The 16,691-nt window shown below is 40.5% G+C and overlaps 4 protein-coding genes across 11 annotated transcripts; 3 read left to right on the plus strand and 1 right to left on the minus strand.

Moving 5' to 3' along the window:
• Positions 1–1,355: 1,355 nt before the first annotated feature.
• RB195_001588 (uncharacterized protein) lies at positions 1,356–2,008 on the minus strand (the record flags this gene model as incomplete). 3 transcript variants are annotated; one of them, XM_064198445.1, is made up of 3 exons in its annotated part: positions 1,356–1,413; positions 1,482–1,760; positions 1,845–2,008. In XM_064198445.1, 3 exons carry the CDS (start codon positions 2,006–2,008, stop codon positions 1,356–1,358), a joined length of 501 nt encoding a protein of 166 aa, XP_064054324.1. The 3 variants fall into 3 exon arrangements, with proteins under 3 accessions (XP_064054324.1, XP_064054325.1, XP_064054326.1); XM_064198444.1 differs by having other exon boundaries at positions 1,482–1,681; positions 1,793–2,008; XM_064198443.1 differs by having other exon boundaries at positions 1,482–2,008.
• Positions 2,009–2,323: 315 nt separating this feature from the next.
• RB195_001589 (uncharacterized protein) lies at positions 2,324–9,323 on the plus strand (the record flags this gene model as incomplete). Of its 2 annotated transcripts, XM_064198446.1 has the most annotated exons (11): positions 2,333–2,382; positions 3,515–3,527; positions 3,636–3,714; positions 6,200–6,345; positions 6,406–6,522; positions 6,770–6,859; positions 7,049–7,134; positions 7,412–7,567; positions 7,679–7,785; positions 8,000–8,205; positions 9,171–9,323. In XM_064198446.1, 11 exons carry the CDS (start codon positions 2,333–2,335, stop codon positions 9,321–9,323), a joined length of 1,203 nt encoding a protein of 400 aa, XP_064054327.1. The 2 variants fall into 2 exon arrangements, with proteins under 2 accessions (XP_013298237.2, XP_064054327.1); XM_013442783.2 differs by having other exon boundaries at positions 2,324–2,382; positions 3,515–3,714.
• Positions 9,324–10,055: 732 nt separating this feature from the next.
• RB195_001590 (uncharacterized protein) lies at positions 10,056–13,303 on the plus strand (the record flags this gene model as incomplete). Of its 4 annotated transcripts, XM_064198448.1 has the most annotated exons (5): positions 10,979–11,170; positions 11,224–11,301; positions 12,440–12,565; positions 12,944–13,108; positions 13,181–13,303. In XM_064198448.1, 5 exons carry the CDS (start codon positions 10,979–10,981, stop codon positions 13,301–13,303), a joined length of 684 nt encoding a protein of 227 aa, XP_064054329.1. The 4 variants fall into 4 exon arrangements, with proteins under 4 accessions (XP_064054328.1, XP_064054329.1, XP_064054330.1 ...); XM_064198447.1 differs by lacking the exons at positions 12,440–12,565; positions 12,944–13,108; positions 13,181–13,303 and adding exons at positions 10,056–10,112; positions 11,491–11,577 and having other exon boundaries at positions 10,976–11,170; XM_064198449.1 differs by lacking the exons at positions 10,979–11,170; positions 11,224–11,301 and adding an exon at positions 12,155–12,313.
• Positions 13,304–14,082: 779 nt separating this feature from the next.
• On the plus strand, positions 14,083–16,009 carry RB195_001591 (uncharacterized protein; the record flags this gene model as incomplete). Of its 2 annotated transcripts, XM_064198450.1 has the most annotated exons (8): positions 14,083–14,162; positions 14,392–14,497; positions 14,753–14,896; positions 15,035–15,142; positions 15,210–15,275; positions 15,561–15,671; positions 15,728–15,825; positions 15,892–16,009. In XM_064198450.1, the coding sequence occupies 8 exons, from the start codon at positions 14,083–14,085 to the stop codon at positions 16,007–16,009; spliced, it is 831 nt and encodes a 276-aa protein (XP_064054331.1). The 2 variants fall into 2 exon arrangements, with proteins under 2 accessions (XP_064054331.1, XP_064054332.1); XM_064198451.1 differs by lacking the exon at positions 14,083–14,162 and having other exon boundaries at positions 14,453–14,497.
• Positions 16,010–16,691: the final 682 nt, after the last annotated feature.

A 16,691-nucleotide genomic window follows, 5' to 3' on the forward strand; every position in this document is an offset into this window, starting at 1 on the left:
TTTGTGCTTCTGTTTATTAGTGTGTGGACTCATACGAGTGAAAATAAACATCCCGATAATTGTTGAGAACGTTTATTTTAAGTTTTTAGTTCCACCGTTTACTGTACAATAACATCACATTTCGAAACAGCACCAGTATCATTAAGAGATCTATTCTGAAAAAGCAAGTTCTCCATGTGCTAATAATTTCAACGGACCATTTTCCGATTGTCACTTCGAAGGAAACGACTCACCATCATAGGTGCGATGGGGAGAAGCCGGACTCTCCTCAGGTGAAGGGGTTTAGCGCATGGGGTGCAGCTCAAGTGAAGGGAGTCATTTCGCCAACCGTTCAAAAGTGAAGGGGGTAATTTCAAAAGGGGTAGTTTCAAAAACCCTTTTAAAAGTGAAGGAGGTCTCTTCCCCAACCGTTCAAAGGTGAAGGGGGTCAGAGCACCGGCTCCGACTATCGCATCTATGCTCACCATATTAAAGAAGTGTTAACAGAAACAGGGTGTTCAGATAGTTCACAGTGATCCACTAGCTTTGGCACTAAACTGGACTTGAATCGTGAATATGGGGAGCTGCATTTAAGACGAGCCTACCACGATTTTTACGAAGTGCAGAACTTACAGCGAAAGTTCGGCTAGTAGATTGTGACAATCAGCGTGGTTCCGCTCATCATTTCCTTAATCATCGTAGAAAAAACGGCATGGAAGACGCCTTTTCTTACGACGACCTCACTTGCAATGGGCCGTCTTTGTGCACGCGCCGCATCCGAGTGCGAGCGGACGAAGATCAATGATGTCTCCTCACCAGCGTATTGATCTTAACTCTATAAACAAGCTGCAGAGGGGACAGGAGCGCGTTCAACGTGTTCTAACGTACCTTGTTGGAACAAACGCCGCTCACAAGCCGTTTTTCACGACGATTGGGGAAAGATGGACCGAACCACTCTGGCTCCCACAATCTACTATCTGAGCTCTACGCATCTGCAGTGAGTTCCCCTCTACATCAGAAACGTGATACGCTGCTTTCAAAGTGGTATTAGCAAGCAACAAAAACAATGCGAAAGGACTACGTAAGTGGTACTACGAGCTGAAGATTCCAATGATGATGATGACAATGATGAGAATTGAGGGTCCTTGTTTCTCTATGGATTGGCATTCACTTCTTAGAACTTGTTTACAGAAGTGACGTAACAGCTAAAAGGTGGAAATAAAGCAGTTTTGTACTGCTAGATGGTTAACATATGGAAAGTGAAATCGGAGAAAATCTTCGTACCTTATTCATCTCCACCATTCTTTTTGTTTTGTTGGACGACGAAGTACTCTTTCAACAGTTCTTCCCGAACTTGGTCAGGGAGTAGACTATTCTTAGATTGTCGGTACTTGTTCAGAACAGCTTTCTTGGCAGAAGCAAGTATTCGGCCATCTAAATCTTGTCGAACAGCTTCCGACACTTCAGCGCGCAATATGCCATCTATTTCTGACAAAAATGACCTAGAGCTTTCAGACGGAGATCTCTTTGATGATTGAACTCGTTTCATACGGAGACCGTTAACCCTTTGAAGTATTTCCTCCACACCTTGATATCTGTGCAGCAAAGCATCCGCAGGTACCTCCATTTCTCGATCCATTTTAAGGATTGTCTCATCGGAAACACGATTTTCGCCTCGACTTGAATTCCTATGTAGGGCATCCTGAACGTCGCAGTCCACAAGCACACAGCAATAACGGAGACCAAAGGCACGTGCCATTCTTTCAAATGGGCGTCGCATGCTGCGAAGATAGAAATTGTCATCCACAATTACCGTTCTGTCAAACTCCTCGTCGCAATTCTGTTCCAAAAAGAAACGGACGCACTGCTCAAAAGATTTCCTATCTGTGTGTGCTCGAAATTCGTCCGACCATCGGCCATTAACATCGTCCAATGAAAATACAATAGCATTGGGGAGACGTTCTGTTATCTTGGAGCAAAGTGTGGTCTTTCCTGCAGCTGGTAGCCCCATGATCAGCAAAAGAGACATCTTAAAAAGTAAGCCTGAATCTGAAGCATATGTTATATCAAGGTAAACAGGGTAGTATGTGAAATCCCATTGAAAGCAACCGGGGTTAGTAGAAAAAAGAAGCAAGAATTCTAAATGTGAACTAGACCAAGTACAGAGAATTTGTGTAAAATCGAGCGCCTAATTTCAGCGTTCTGTAGCTGCAGGATTGTGATCCTGTTCGCGATTTTGCAGACAATTGTTAAAGAAATTCAATTTGGTGCATCAGGGTCGACTCATTTTTGTGCGGGATTTCAGAGTCTACGACTAGATTGTAACAGTTGGGCTTATTTTTGAATGGAGCCCATGGATTTGGATCTGGCAGTGCCTTCATTTTCATCTGCTAAGCTTTTTGGGTAGGTCTGCGTAGTAATGTATGTTCTTTTTGTCAAGTTTTACTGAGCACTGGTTTTTGTTTTACCTTCCTGAGGTCCTTTTGATATTGAAATTACTTCGATGGACCTTTAATCATTGAAGACACCTTAGGAAAATTATTCCACTTTCTTGAAATATCTGCGTTTTGTCTAATGACAGTATACATAACGCTACATACACTTCTCGTACTGGACGTTGTGTCAGAATATAAGCTGCAGCGACTATAAATCCTCGTATACAAAACAGTTTGAAGGTCTCGGTATCTTCAGCAGGTTTCTAAAGCCAGTTGCGTGTGATACTTGGTACTCTAGCATTAATGATAAAGTGGGATTGAAATAGAAGATTTTTCGGGTAAAATGCATTTGGGGGCTTTGGGGTCACTAAGTCGCGCCCTTATTTTTGGAGGTAAATAACTAAATCAGAGGCATTTTGGGTAATTGGGCCCTAAGAGCTAAGCGTTAATCCTAGACCATCTATGAGATGTAAGCTAACATTACTAAGAGAAAAAAGAAAGATAGACCTTTCAGAAATAAGTGCGCAGTTGAGTGCCTCGCCCTCTACTCCCAACTACACTTTCCCCGATTTTTTCTCTTCCGAACCCTAAAAACCTGTTTCTTAGCCGACCATGTACTTTTCCTCAATTACCTAATGGATTCGGCGCAGGCTTCGCTATCAGCATTTTTTTTAAAGTTCTTAAAGTCTATTGGGATCTGTTTGTCACTAAGGATTACTGGTAACGTTAGCCGTTAGGCTTTAAAGGCATCACTCCACGGATCTGAGGTGGTACGGATTTCAAGTGGAGTATCCGTATGCGGGATAGTAGATTATGGAGAGAGGGGTGATTCGGTCCATTTCTTCCTAATTGCCGTAAAAAACTGCTCGGAAGATACGGCTTCGGGCGTTCTGACGCACTATTTTGTGCAAGGAGTTCGACTGGAGCGCGCCAGCCTTGTGCGGCGCCGAATCTTCCGGACCGTTTTTTAGGAAGGAAGAAATGGACGGAATCACCCTCCTCTCCACAATCTACTATCCTTTATAAGAATGCACCACCTCTGATTCGTGGGATGATGCCTTTAATTCGATTGTTCTGCCCGTCATCGTTACTTCTTTTAGGCTTAAGGAGTTGGTAGGTCACGATGATGTCACTTCCATTGCCGTATCTGATTTCTCGTCCGATTTCACACGTTGTATAGCAGTTCTATGTCAGGAGTTGAGGGCTCTGTACGATCTTCAGGAAGCCGTTCCACAGATTGGTGAATCCGAAGATAATCTGGGGTTCCTTCTTGAGCTCAGCTCATTTCTGGCAGAACTAGGTGAGTGGTAGACTTTTCATTGTCATTGCGAACTGCATTTTGTGTTTCGTATGTTATTGCAATCCGTGACGCTAACTGTCCTTATTCACGGCGTTTGCGTTTTTTTCTTCGATGGCCTTGGTAGTGGTCAGTGTCAATGGTTGATTCCTAGCTGGAATAGCAGCATTATTGATCATCTTTGGTACAGAATCCGTTGTTGAGCGTTATTTCGGCGTTTACTTGTAAGATAGTTGATAACCAGTTCGCTTCACAATTTTCTACCACTGCAACTTCACGGCAAGTTTTCGCTCCGAGACACGATGCAGGAAGTGAAATTATTTTAATGTCTCATCGACAAGTTTTGTTGCGGTTGGTCGATATATCCAAAACATGTTTGAGCTGTGCCATACAGCGACCATTTACACTTCTAATTCGAAGCAAACGTAATGCTAAAGTGATGAGTTATCTTTGCTATACAGAGTTTACAAAAAGACCATACTGCAATCCTAGAGAACTATTCTAGGCACAGTACCTTTTCCACCTATGAAAAGTAGTTCTGATAACTATCCTGAAAACCAGACATTGTTGTTCTTCTAACCTGAAAACCAGACATTGTTCTTCTTCATTATGAAGTGGTCACATAATAGAAGATAGCAGGTATCAAATAGAACTGCTGCTAAATAACGGAAACTCTTAACAAACGCATTTGTCTCATGAGCAGCAGTGGTGACTTTGGACTGGCTCCACTGGCTTTGGAATTTGGTGCGCTGGTGCTGATCAGCGGCAGCTGCTTTCGCTCTTTCCTTTAATCTTTTATGTCTCCGAGTGTTCGCAGTTTTCATCGTTACTTTTCACTTCACGAAATGATTGTTAATGATCAGCTGCAGTATTCCTTCCTTCTTTATCATCAGCTTTACTTTTTCTTCTGCATAGTTCTGTACTTAACGACTGCAAAGACTACAGGGTAAAATGGTGTTAGGGGAGGGGAGGGGGGGGGAGCACTCAGTGGGGCCCTTATTTCTCGAAGTGAATAATCCAATTTATCGGGCCCCAAGGCCTAAGCATTAGTCTTAGAGGATCTATGACACGTAAACTAAAGTTACTAAGAGAAAAAAGCAAGAGCGTCGGGAAATAAGAGCGCCACTAAGTGCTCCGCCTCCCTAAATACATTTTTCCCAAGACTATAGTTTTTGCCGTGAGGCTTATCAAGGATGTCAGCTAAAAATCAGCAGCAGTCGGCGAGGAATATGGGTCAAAGAAATTGTTCAAATTATTGTGGAAGCTAGTTATAAATTTGCAGTTCATTCATTTTCAGAACTTCGTTGTTTAAAACAATTACATAATATTCTCAAAACAATGTAGATAGGTTTCTGTTTTCACTACCCTGAACGATTATCGAAACACTGACCCAGGGTAGTGTTGCACTTGACGGGATAAACGTAGCATTGCTCCAATCATCCTCTATTTAGACCTCTAAAGACGGCGAAAAAGCCGAAACGTCAGGCAAATAAAGAGTTCCATCTTAAAACCTCGCAGGCACATTCTCAAAACTTATTTTGGCGTTTTTATTGCTTTTCAAACTAAGTACTGCTCTTCTGTGAAAGATTTTGTGATAGTTTTTGATATACACTGCTGAAATTGCACCTGTTACTGTAACTTCAACTCAATCTAAGCAATACAGATTAAGAAGTCTTGCAAAACCCGTTTCGCAATTTTTTTTAAAGAAAAAAAGTGGGATTACGGGAAATGTGTGGATTTAAAATGCTATTAGACTTGTTACTTTTAAAGTGAGCGACCTTGCTTGTATACTCACTAACTTCGACTTCTGCCTTGTTTTACTCCTGTATTTTTTCCGATGCTCTCTATCAAATATCAATTACTTCGTTGCAGTGTTTATGGTAGGATTAGTTTGTGACTCTAACTTGTTGATCAGTTCCGTGATTAATGTTTCTTACTGACTACCTCGTTGGACTTAATGGATTTTGGGCCTCACAGCTGTCTGAACGTCTTTCGCTTTTCGTTGCCAGCCCGTGCAGTTACTGCTTTCCCTTGAGAACTCATGTCATTCATAGAAATTGAGTTATGAGTTTCCAAGAGTTCAGCTTTTTTCCACTAATTTGCCATTGTGGAGTTGTGTTTGTGTAATGTCGTAGATCTTCTGCACTTGTTGATTACTTTTTCTTTCTCGCGTGAAGTGTTGTTGGTTCAGTGACAGCTGATTGCTGCCGACCATCACAGGCGCTCCTCCAGCGAACCACTTTGTCATTAGATCCGCTGCGGATTGTTGAACACCTGAGATCTTTGGCAGAAGTAATGTTTTGTTTTTTTACAGCGTGAATATTCTTTTCTTTATCACATTTTCTCTCAGCATCATTAGGTGCAGCTTTAAAATAATATTTTTCCGTTGTTGCTAGCCTCCTTCTATAGTTCTTTCCGTGGATTTTTAGATTTTCTTTTTAAAAAGCGGCTGTTTCCAATGGGCGATTGAATATATTCTAATGTTTAGAATGTCCGCACGAAGAGATTACATGCGGATCTCTCGAGGATAGATTAAGTACTCCGGAAAAGAGGAAGCTTCTTGTTAATTATCTTCTATGCGAGATCAAAGCCGCTCGTCTCTTTGCTAAGGATGTCTTGTCTCAGCCATTCACTGTAAAATTTTCCTTACTGACTGATTTTGCTTTGATTTCAAAGTTTGTGCTTCATTTTTAGGAAGGAGGCGACAAGGAGCTCACACCCTATCTTTCCTCTGCTCTTAATTCGGCAAATGTTCCTAAACCGAGCGGTAGCATATCGCCGATGGAAATTATTACTATGCTTCATAAAGCGGTTAGGGCCTCTTTTATGTCGAAAGTTCTGTTTTTGCACTTTATTATTACTTTTTTTACTATACTCTGGTCAAAATGACTTGAAGCTTAATAGCTTATCTAAAATGGTACTCTAACTTCCTTTATTTTGTTCTGTGCTCGAAATAACTCCAGTGTAGTCCTATTTGGAAGCTGTGCTTTCGGATTATGGAATTCAGCTGCTAACTGAATTTCGTTTTCATTTTAGTTTTTCAGCCTTTGTTTTGTAGGCTGATGCGCGACTACAAGCTTGCATGGAGCGTCCGAGACCGTTGTATACTGCAAAATTAGATTTGAGGCAATGGAAAATGGTGGATAAGGTTTGAAAATTATTTTTTTCTGAAATCTCCCAACTTTTTCCGCTCAAGTCCTCTTTATTTCCATACCAAGATCTTCTGTCGATCTTAGAGGTAAAGTATTGCTATCGATGCGTCTGCTCATTATTTCAAGAAAGAAGTTTCTTCTTCTTTCGTTATATTTGTCTGAATATGGTTTTTTAAAATGTTTAGGTTGTCGATGAAATTGCTCAAAACTGTCGATCACGATCCCTTCTTCTTTTGAAAAGAATAGATGTCACCGTGAACTCGTTTTTGTGGTGAGTAGTGCTATGTGTCTTATCCCACAAAGAAAATATTTGAATATTAAATCGGCTGGGATATAACTATTTATTTTACGCCTGTAAATGTATAAGTTGTAAATTTAAGAACTTGTAAATTTATAAATTTTCCATGACGTCCCCGTTGCTCGGCTTAAGTTTTTCGCATATTCTGTGTATGTATGTGTATTCACTTGAGCTAACTGTAGTCTTGTTTAGCAAAAAATTGTTTCCAAAATGGTTTAATAGCTTTGCGCTTCAAAGCTACGTAATTTAGGTGCGACAGAATAAAATCGCGTGAGGCAGAAATTAGGGAGCTTTTCGCAAAGCGACGTGCAGCAATGTCTCACGTAACGCCACCCGATGTGGCTTGTTTGCTCGCCGCAAGCCATGATCTGTTAAGAGTCGAACAAGCCAGTAGCGCTAGACTCAGGTGGGTCACAATGTAGTGATCTTTTCAGAATATCTATACTATCTTTGTTCTATGTTTTCTTTATCTTCTATCTCTATCTTTCATTCTATCAAAGTGACACCTGTCTTTCAGGAAGAATACACGTTCTAAGGTGCACCCTCTTGCATTGGCTGCAAGACCCACAGATCGAGGTGGACGCACCAATGAGATGATAGGAGATATCGCACGAGAGCAAGCGTGTTAGCAGTTGCAAGATTTTTTCTATGTTTAATGAGCAGCAGTTCATCTATTCGACGATTTCCACGCGAGTTTTCGGAAATCATAGTTTTTTTTTCTATAGACACTTCAATTTCAAACCATAAGAGGAGGTAATAGGACCAAAACGTTTTCTCCTTTTTTGTTTTTACTATCAAATATTTCTAAAAGCTGTTGAAAAATTATGTTTGATTGTAGCTGCTCAACGAGGTCGTGGCCGAGGTGGTGGTGGGTTCAGAGGACAACCTGCACCGCAGCAATCCCATCAACAATATGGGATGCCCAGAGATCAACATTATGGTGGTTCCAGAGATCAGTATAGCGGTTTTCAAGATCAATATAGTGGTTCTCGAGATCAATTCGGTGGTCAACGAGATCAATACGGAATGTCACGCGAACAAATGGTAAATACGATTGGTTTTGATTGATTTTACGTCTAGTATTTGTTTATTTCATTCGTTTCCTCTATTCTTTCCTATTTTTCGCTCTCCTTCATATTGATCTGTTCAAAAATCTCGGCATATAACTCATATTTCCATGATTTTTTTAAAAGATAATCATGGACTTTTAAATTCTTTACTCATAACTGTCTTCTTCATTCCTACTGCTCACCAAGCCTTTCATCCCTTCGGGGTCGACAAATTGTAACCAGATTTGTCTGGGAGGATAAAAACACAGACACATCGGCTAGCCCTCGCAAGTCATTGTATAGGCCAACACTCGTTCCAAAACCTCAACGATTGCGAATTCCAGTAAAATGCGTTGGCGCATCCCAAGTGGATTGACACGGAAGTGACTTTATCCTTTTGACCTTCAACTGTCTTCTCTATTGATAGTCGCACCTCTGATCCTAGGACTTTGTCGGCTATTTCATTCTACATTTTTATTTTTACAGCATTTTTGAAGTTGCGACAATGCTTGTCTGTGGCTACTCTTTTTCTCGTGAGCTTGTTCCTTCACTATTTTCGCACTATTTTGTTCTATTTCACTTTGGTTATTCTCTGGCATTTCTCAAAGTTTCCAGTTTTTTGAGTTTAATATTTGAATGCCTCCACGTCCACTATTTGTTTGCCTTCCGAATTCTGACTTTTATTTTCTCATTAAACCTTTCTTCATTTCATTCGTATTATTCTTCTTTTTACCGTAATATATTCTACACCTCAAGGAGATTGTCTTGTTGTCTTCGGGTGACTTCTAGTTGTCCTCAATTCCTTCAAGTTTTACGCATCGTCTCATTATTTACGCGTATCTTGTTTACTTCCAAAGTTCTAATTTAGGTTCTTTCAATTCAAATCCAATTTTTCTTTCTTTGATGTTTATGTGCTATGCCTATTTAATAGTGCTTTTTTGAGAAAACGTTTGTTTGTAGACCCAAAGAGAGTATCGTGGATCCGGATATTACGATAACTCTAGAGACCGAGGAAGAGGATATGGTGGTCCTCCACGGGGTGGTCGAGGTGCTCAGGGAGGATTCGGAGGTGGTGGTCGTGGAGGATATTATGGTCATGACAATCGATACTGATACACATTGTCGGATTTTGCCATTGACCTTTTTCTACTGTAAGATTTACCTTTTCTTATTATTGTGTCTTTATGTGCACTATGATCACAAAGTGCTTGAATTGCCGACGCGGGAATTGTTTTTGTCACGTAAGCACTCCTACTTATCATAGACCCTTTCTTGGGACTGACACATTATTTGCTGGGTTCTTCTCAATGTGTGTTTAAACACCGCTCGTCTTTTGCGCTTGTTTGAATATTGCGCTACTATTTTTCTCGAAGCACTGTTCTCTAGTGATTATTTATCTATCTTGTTTCTGTCGTTTTTGTTCCACTAATTTTGGTCCTTAAGTCTTTTTTTCCGAATTCTATCGTTTTTCTCTAAATAAAAGTTTCTTGGCACCAATATTAGCTGTTTGCGGCGGTTTTGTTCCATATAATTCTGATATGTGATTTGTTGTCTAGTACATTTGAATAGAAGACGTGTACCAAATTGCTCATAAATTTACCTGCAAATTCCCACGAACACAATGGGATCACTCTGCTTGTTGCGCTGTTCCTAGCTCAATCCATGCCCTCTTAATTGATCCCTCTGATAATTTTCTTTGAATTGAATTCGTCATTTGTTTGCCTCTCGCTGGTGCTATAATTTAAGTTGAGAAAAGTGTCCACAGCTGCGCTTCTTCCGTAATTGAGTTGTTGTCGTCAATATTGTCCTATATTTTCCATTTCTGGTCTTTTCCCATTTAAATTCATGATAATAATTCATCTGTATCAGCTCGCTGACGGCAAACGTCGTTCTGTTTACTTTGTGAGTGTCAGCTTATCGCTTTGTCGTAGGATCAAAATGAGACCATATGGTGTGCTTGTTGCGAAAATAGCTCTTGTGCCAGATCTTGATGCATTTAATCCCTGGTTGGCGTCCTTTTTTTGAGTCAGTTGATCTGATTTAACTCATGTAATTGCATCTTGACTGCTTCACAGCGCTCGTAATTTGATGTTTCATACAAATTGACAGCAGAATGGATGCACGTCCTTAGTTATTCTATTGTCTGGTCCCAGATTCTGTGCGGCATGAATTACGTGTTCTTATCCCAGTTATTGAGAAATAGAATTTAAAGTGTATCTTGGTCATAGGAGCGATGAGGAGCAACCGGACCCTCTTCTTGTTAAGGGGTCTAGTTTGTGGGGTGCAATTAAAGTGATGAGGATCCCTTCGCAAGCCGTGCAAAAATGAAGAGGTCCTTTCGCCAACCGCCTAGAAGTGAAAAGAGTCCTTTCGCAAATCTCCAAAAGAGGGGGTCGGAGCACCGGCTCCGGCTACTGCATCTACGATCCTGGTCTCGTCATTTAACAGAAACAATTTTGATCTCACTTTGACAGCCAATTCTATCAGACGCCATTCTATCAAATCATTCTATCCTATTAAGTTGAGCCGCAAAAACTTGTTTCTTCTAGTTTTTCCCTTCGAAATGTAGTTTTCAGTGTCGCTGACAGATTTGTGCTCATGAACTACAATTCACAATAGAATGGAAACCATTGTGTTCGTGAAAGTGATATTTTTGTGGTAAACTCTAGCCGTTTTTGAATTTCTACTTGTTTTCACCAAATATCATCTATCTCTATTTTTAATGTTGATTTCCTTCTATTTTCTTCTCGCACACTATATTTTAGCGCATGCGCCTTTTGGCGTCGGCCGGGCGCTTGCTCTCGCGTAGCGCTCGATCGTGCGAACCAGGTCCCATTTCTTCACTTATCCAATTTCGACCGTCAGTCGGGACCTGGCAAGTAGTAAAGAGGCCAACAACTACAGGTGCATTTCATTCTCTGGACAAATTTGTCATTGAAGATTCGCGAACGGCTCTTGAGGTCTGCAGAACTCTTAATTTTATTATATTAAAAATTTGTCTATTTATTTAAAGATAGTAGCAAGACTGACGCGTGACGAACAGTCATTGTTGCGTGAAGCCCTAGACGATTTAGCAGCTCGTCATGATTTGGTAAGTCGTTCAGAGTGGTTTCATGTTGGAAAATATGTTCCCTGAATATGTTTCTGCACATTTGGCACCTGTCGCACGTTTTTGCACAGTTTTCTTCGAAACTTCTATTGCACCCGAAAGAACCATCACTTGTACAGAATCCACGACCACACAGTTTAAGTTATCTTTTCAAACCATGCTGTTTTTGAGAATCAGCAGAAGCGAAAGCGACTACCACAGCAACCTAAGCGAAAAGATCCGAATTTTTTGCTTGAAGACAGCATACTAGGAATCTGACGTGGTGCGGGAACCTGCGGGAGAAGCTAAAGATTGATATGCTTATCACTCAATGAAACGTGAAACCTCTTTGCTTTATGCGAGAACGCTCCTCTATGTACGTTTCGGTCTCAGCATCTCTTTCATTTTTTTTTCGCTTGAGTAGACTGGTGAGAAGACATCTTTGATCTTCGACCACTCGCATTTCGGTGTGGCGCGTGCCCAACTGTGGTGTTGCAACTGAAATCGTCGTACAAAAACTACGTCTTCCACGCCGTTTTTTTACGACTAGGGAGAGATGAGCGGAACCACCCCGGATCCAGCAGTCTACAATCCCAACTTTGGCTTTTCCTTCGGATTTCCCCAGTACGTGTGATTCGTGGTATGGTGCCTCTAAAGTGAATGTCACTCGAGTTTTCTTTTGAATGTGTTACGTCGAAAAGGTCACAGCAGTAATTGATTTTTGCACTTGCACAACTTCTCATTTCATTTCGTCTATAGATGTTGAAAAGGATCGAAATTATTTGCGTGTGTGTGTTTTCCCTCCATTTTTTGCTGAAGTTAAATGTTTTGGACAATAATGTGTTCTCCTTTTTCGATGGCACGATCAATCTTGCCATCAAAACTGGAAGCAACAGCATTGTTGAACAAGTTGCGGAAGCTCACCTACATGGAGACATTGAATTCCAGCAAATCTAACACTTCTAATTTCAACAGAGCTTCTTATTTCCTACCGTCAGCGGAAAGAGTTGACACTGTATGTTTTCTGTGTTTTTTTTTTTGTTTTCTGTGATTTTTTCCTATTTTTCGTTCCTCGCTAACTTTTATACTGAAAATAAACATAATTAGCATTACATTCAGGTCCATTAAAATACGTTTTCAGGAGCGCTGTGTTCCAATGACAGATGAGCAAACTCGAGCATTGTTCCTCGTAAATTCTCTTCCATTTATTGGATTTGGATTTCTTGACAATATGATTATGATTATAGCTGGAGAATACATCGATCAGGTTGGTCTTCTTCTCAGAGAAATCTTCAAAGGTGTCTGAAAAGCAAGAGCGAAAAAAATTTCTGCCCTCTTTTACGGAAACATTTTAGTGTTCAGTGTAATATTTTCTTTATGAAAAACTGAACTGAAAAACGCTCACTGGAGACAAATGTTCGGAAACAGCGTTGGAAATCTTGCATGGGTTTGGATAAAGTCTAGTTTGAACTTGATCCTTAGAAATAAGCTACTTTCGCAACAAATTTTGCGTTTACCGGTTCGATTTTTTGGCCGTCCTTTATAGATTTGAAACTTGTAGGGAGATGAGTAATACGTGTACTGTACCCCTATATGTTTGAGTGGTTAATATTTGTATTTAAACTCTATGTTTTCGTTACTTTAGCAACTTGGCACAATGCTCTGTCTATCCACCATGGCTGCAGCTGCTCTCGGAAATCTCATTTCTGATGTGGCTGGTGTGGGGCTAGCACACTATGTCGAAGGAATAGTCTACAAAATTGGCCTCAAACATCCGGTGCTCACTTCAGAACAGCTGGAAAGTTCTCGGGTAGGTTGGCGGGGATTACGGAGATCTCCTTCGAGAGTATTTGTGCAGCATAGTTAAGCTTTACAGTTTTAGGCTCGATGGACGACCAACTTTGCTCGTGCTGTTGGCCTCTCCATTGGTTGTATAGTCGGAATGTTTCCGTTGTTGTTTTTTGACAAGGATAAGGAAGAAACTGAAAACGAAGCGCCGAAATAACTGAGCACCTCGAACCTCTGCCTCTGTACATTATAGATGCTCTAGAATGGAGTGAGCTGGTGTTAGCCCTCGCATTCTTGAACTAATCACTTTTTCTTCTTTCATCTTAATGCCCTTGTTTCTGCACGAGCGATTTTTAAGCTAACGGGGTGTAAATCGAATAGTAGATTCGATTTGGACATTAATATCATGTTTCGAATAGCCAATAGTAGTACCCTCTACAGAGAACTTACTCAAGTCACACACGTAGTAGTGTGCCAAAACCCATTTTTTGTGTCTTATCGTAACCGGATCATTGCCAGTGCTTTGCTAGAAAAATACCCGATTTTTTATCCATTTCTAAACCTAGTCATGTAGTATACGGAGAGTGCACATAGAATTTTTGAGTATTATCAGACGGTTCCGTGAGGTTTAAGTCATTCTAGTCAGTTGTTGTAGAAATGATTAGCATTATTATTACATTGTAGCTGTTGTATCTACTAAGTCATATGTAAAGTAACTGTAATACTACTTCAAATACCTTAAACTGTACAATAAACATGCATATTTAATGTGACAAGCATTAGTTTGTGCATGAGGTGAATGCCAGTGATTTATTTTTATAAAGTGAGCATCAAATATTTGTCATTTGGCCATTTTCATGGTATAATGAGTCTTTCCTAAGCAACTACTAGAGTTATTGCTACAATATGTGATGTTTCATATGTAATGATGACCAAATGGTAATATCCGTTGGTAATACTGCAATAAAGATATTTGGGTCAGATTTTCGAACCTTCATGGCGGTGAATTCCGGAGGAGGAAGGGAGACAATAGACATCATTGACTGGATGCGCCACGCGGCCAGTCCATCTGTTTTGTCTACATTCTCCATATGAACCCCTAGTAATCCTATGCGCAAAGAGCCCGCTTATTCATCTAAATCGTCTTTTAAAGCTGGCACCACATACAAGGGTTATCCAGGAGATCCTAAATTTTAATCACAAATGATCTCAGAAATCGCGCGTAATTCACCTCATCCAAGTCTACAATATTGACATATAGTGATTCATCATGGTCCTTTTTGCTGAGAGGTACTTCCGTTTCAGTCATAGTATTGGTTTGGCTTACAGACCTGTGAATTATTCTTTTCTCTCTTCCGTTTTCATCATGAGCGGCCAGTATTTCGCCACCTATGTTGAGGATTTGGAGCAAGTAAGTTAAGATTTTTTGCTGTTATTGCCGTGGTTTGTTTAAAAATAAGTCTGTACTTATTTCGAATATGTTATGAACTATGTTCGAATATGAATTTAGTTGAATATCAACAATGTCAATGTGTTTCTCGCTTGTTGTTGTTTGCTACCGCCTTCTTTCGTACAGCTGATTCTTATTAGTGCAGATTTAAGACTAGACTAAGAAGTGAATAAAATACACGAGCAATTTTTTCAGCAGTAGGTTGTGTTACTTCAGGATCCTTTTGATGCGATAGATTTTGTCGAACGCGTTGCATGGAGAATGACCGGTGGAGCAGAAACAATAACTGATCCCGTATCGTTGAAAAATAAATTCGAGGAAGAAATCGGAAGCCTGCAAATGCTATGCGATCAGTTTCAGGTGCGAATTCTGGCGTTGTAGATCAATTGTTTATGCGCGTAATTCTCTTCCACACTGTTTTGTATAGATTTTCTTTGAGACATTGACAATTTTTAGTTTGGTACATTCAACATTTTAAGCTCATTTACTTTGGTTAAGAGCAAAATAGCAATACTGGAGCACGAATTAAACAAGGAGAAACGTGAGTATGTCAACCAATTGCAGCGTTTATATGAGAGGAATGCGGAAGCCATCGATAAAGTCAAAGTTAGTTGGTTCGCGGCACCGTGCTACTTTGTAGGAGTTTTTGTTGTTATTATTTCTTTTTTTTCAGCAACTCGATGCAACTATGCAGTCGGTATCAACGAAGGTTGTTCATCTAGGTGATCAACTTGAATCGGTATTTTATTCTGGCTTTTTTTTTAACAACTTAAACATATTACCAGCATCTAGCTATCCAAAACGGCAATATAATCGATTTGATATCACGACCAAACATAAACCACACTTTACTTTTTTAAATTCCATTGAATCTGCTAACAAAATATCATTTTCTATCCTTGTGCGTTCTGAACGAGTCGAAAAAAAATCAGTCTTCTTTTTCGGAGTTCACCTACGAAATCATTATGCATCTTTTTGTCCTCTACTTCATGTTTTTATGCGTCTCTTATTAATTTTGTTGAAGGTTCACCAACCAAGGCAGCGTGCTCACGACGCTCTGCAACTTATCCAACATTTTGACGAGTTTTTGTCAGATCAGCCTTTGAATTCCATGATTTTCACAGATCCAGACAAGGTCTGCTTTGAGATTTTCGTGTAAATGAATTTATCCAAAAGGAACTGGAAATTTAGCTGTTGGAATCAGCCGATCTAGTTCAAAAACTGTACTCCATCTCACAAGAATTGTCGAAGGAGAAATTTGCGACCGTCCAAGCGAGGATAGCACATAGGTATGGAAATCTTCAGTTTGCAACACGGTTACAAGCTGTACATAAGGTACAAGCAGTGATTCAAAGGTTCGTGATGTCTGACCCCGACTTTCCTACTGTTGGGCCAATTGATGATGTGGATATGTTTGCATCATATGTAAGGTTGCTCCACAAGCATGACAACCTTCTCAAAGATCCAACGTAGTGGACGGCCCAGAAAAGATCCCGTTCTCTTTACATTACATATCTGATGATATGAGCAGAGAAGTACGAAGATGTCTGCGCAAAGCAGATCTTCAGAACGACGTGAGGGTTGTAGAAATACTAACAGCAAACCTCAAGTGTCAGCTGGTGCGGAATCGTGCGTATGACCGACTCCGTGCAACTCCCAGCTGCGTGATTTGCCCGTATGGCAGAGAGGGTGATTGCATGTTAGGAGTAGTGCTTCGTATCACGTGTAGGTTGTGCGGTGACGATTATATAGGGGAAACGGGACGCTCCCTGTGTGTTCAGGTCAAGGAGCATCTAGATGGACTCGCGAAATCTAAACTCTCCGCTCGGAGCTCACCGTAGAATAAGTCATCAAAACTCCGAAATAGAGGTAGAGGTTCCTATGCTATCGTTCGAGTCCCAGATCATAACGCGCAGAACACTACAGGCATTTTGGATCACCGCCAAAAGTCCAAAAAATGAACAGGAAAGATGAGTGCATTGCGATCACAAACCAACTACCCTCATATCAAAATCTGTGCGGGTTTTGATATACGGGGCGGGTCGTCAGGTCCCTATAAAAAATCCTTGTGACTCGTAGTTGCGGTACGTGGTGGTCTGTTGCGTTACCAAGTCTAGCTAATGAGGTAAGCACTAGTCAATGTGTTGCTGTTTGA

This window comes from Necator americanus, chromosome IV, assembly GCF_031761385.1.
Source record: "Necator americanus strain Aroian chromosome IV, whole genome shotgun sequence".
NCBI lineage: Eukaryota > Metazoa > Nematoda > Chromadorea > Rhabditida > Ancylostomatidae > Necator > Necator americanus.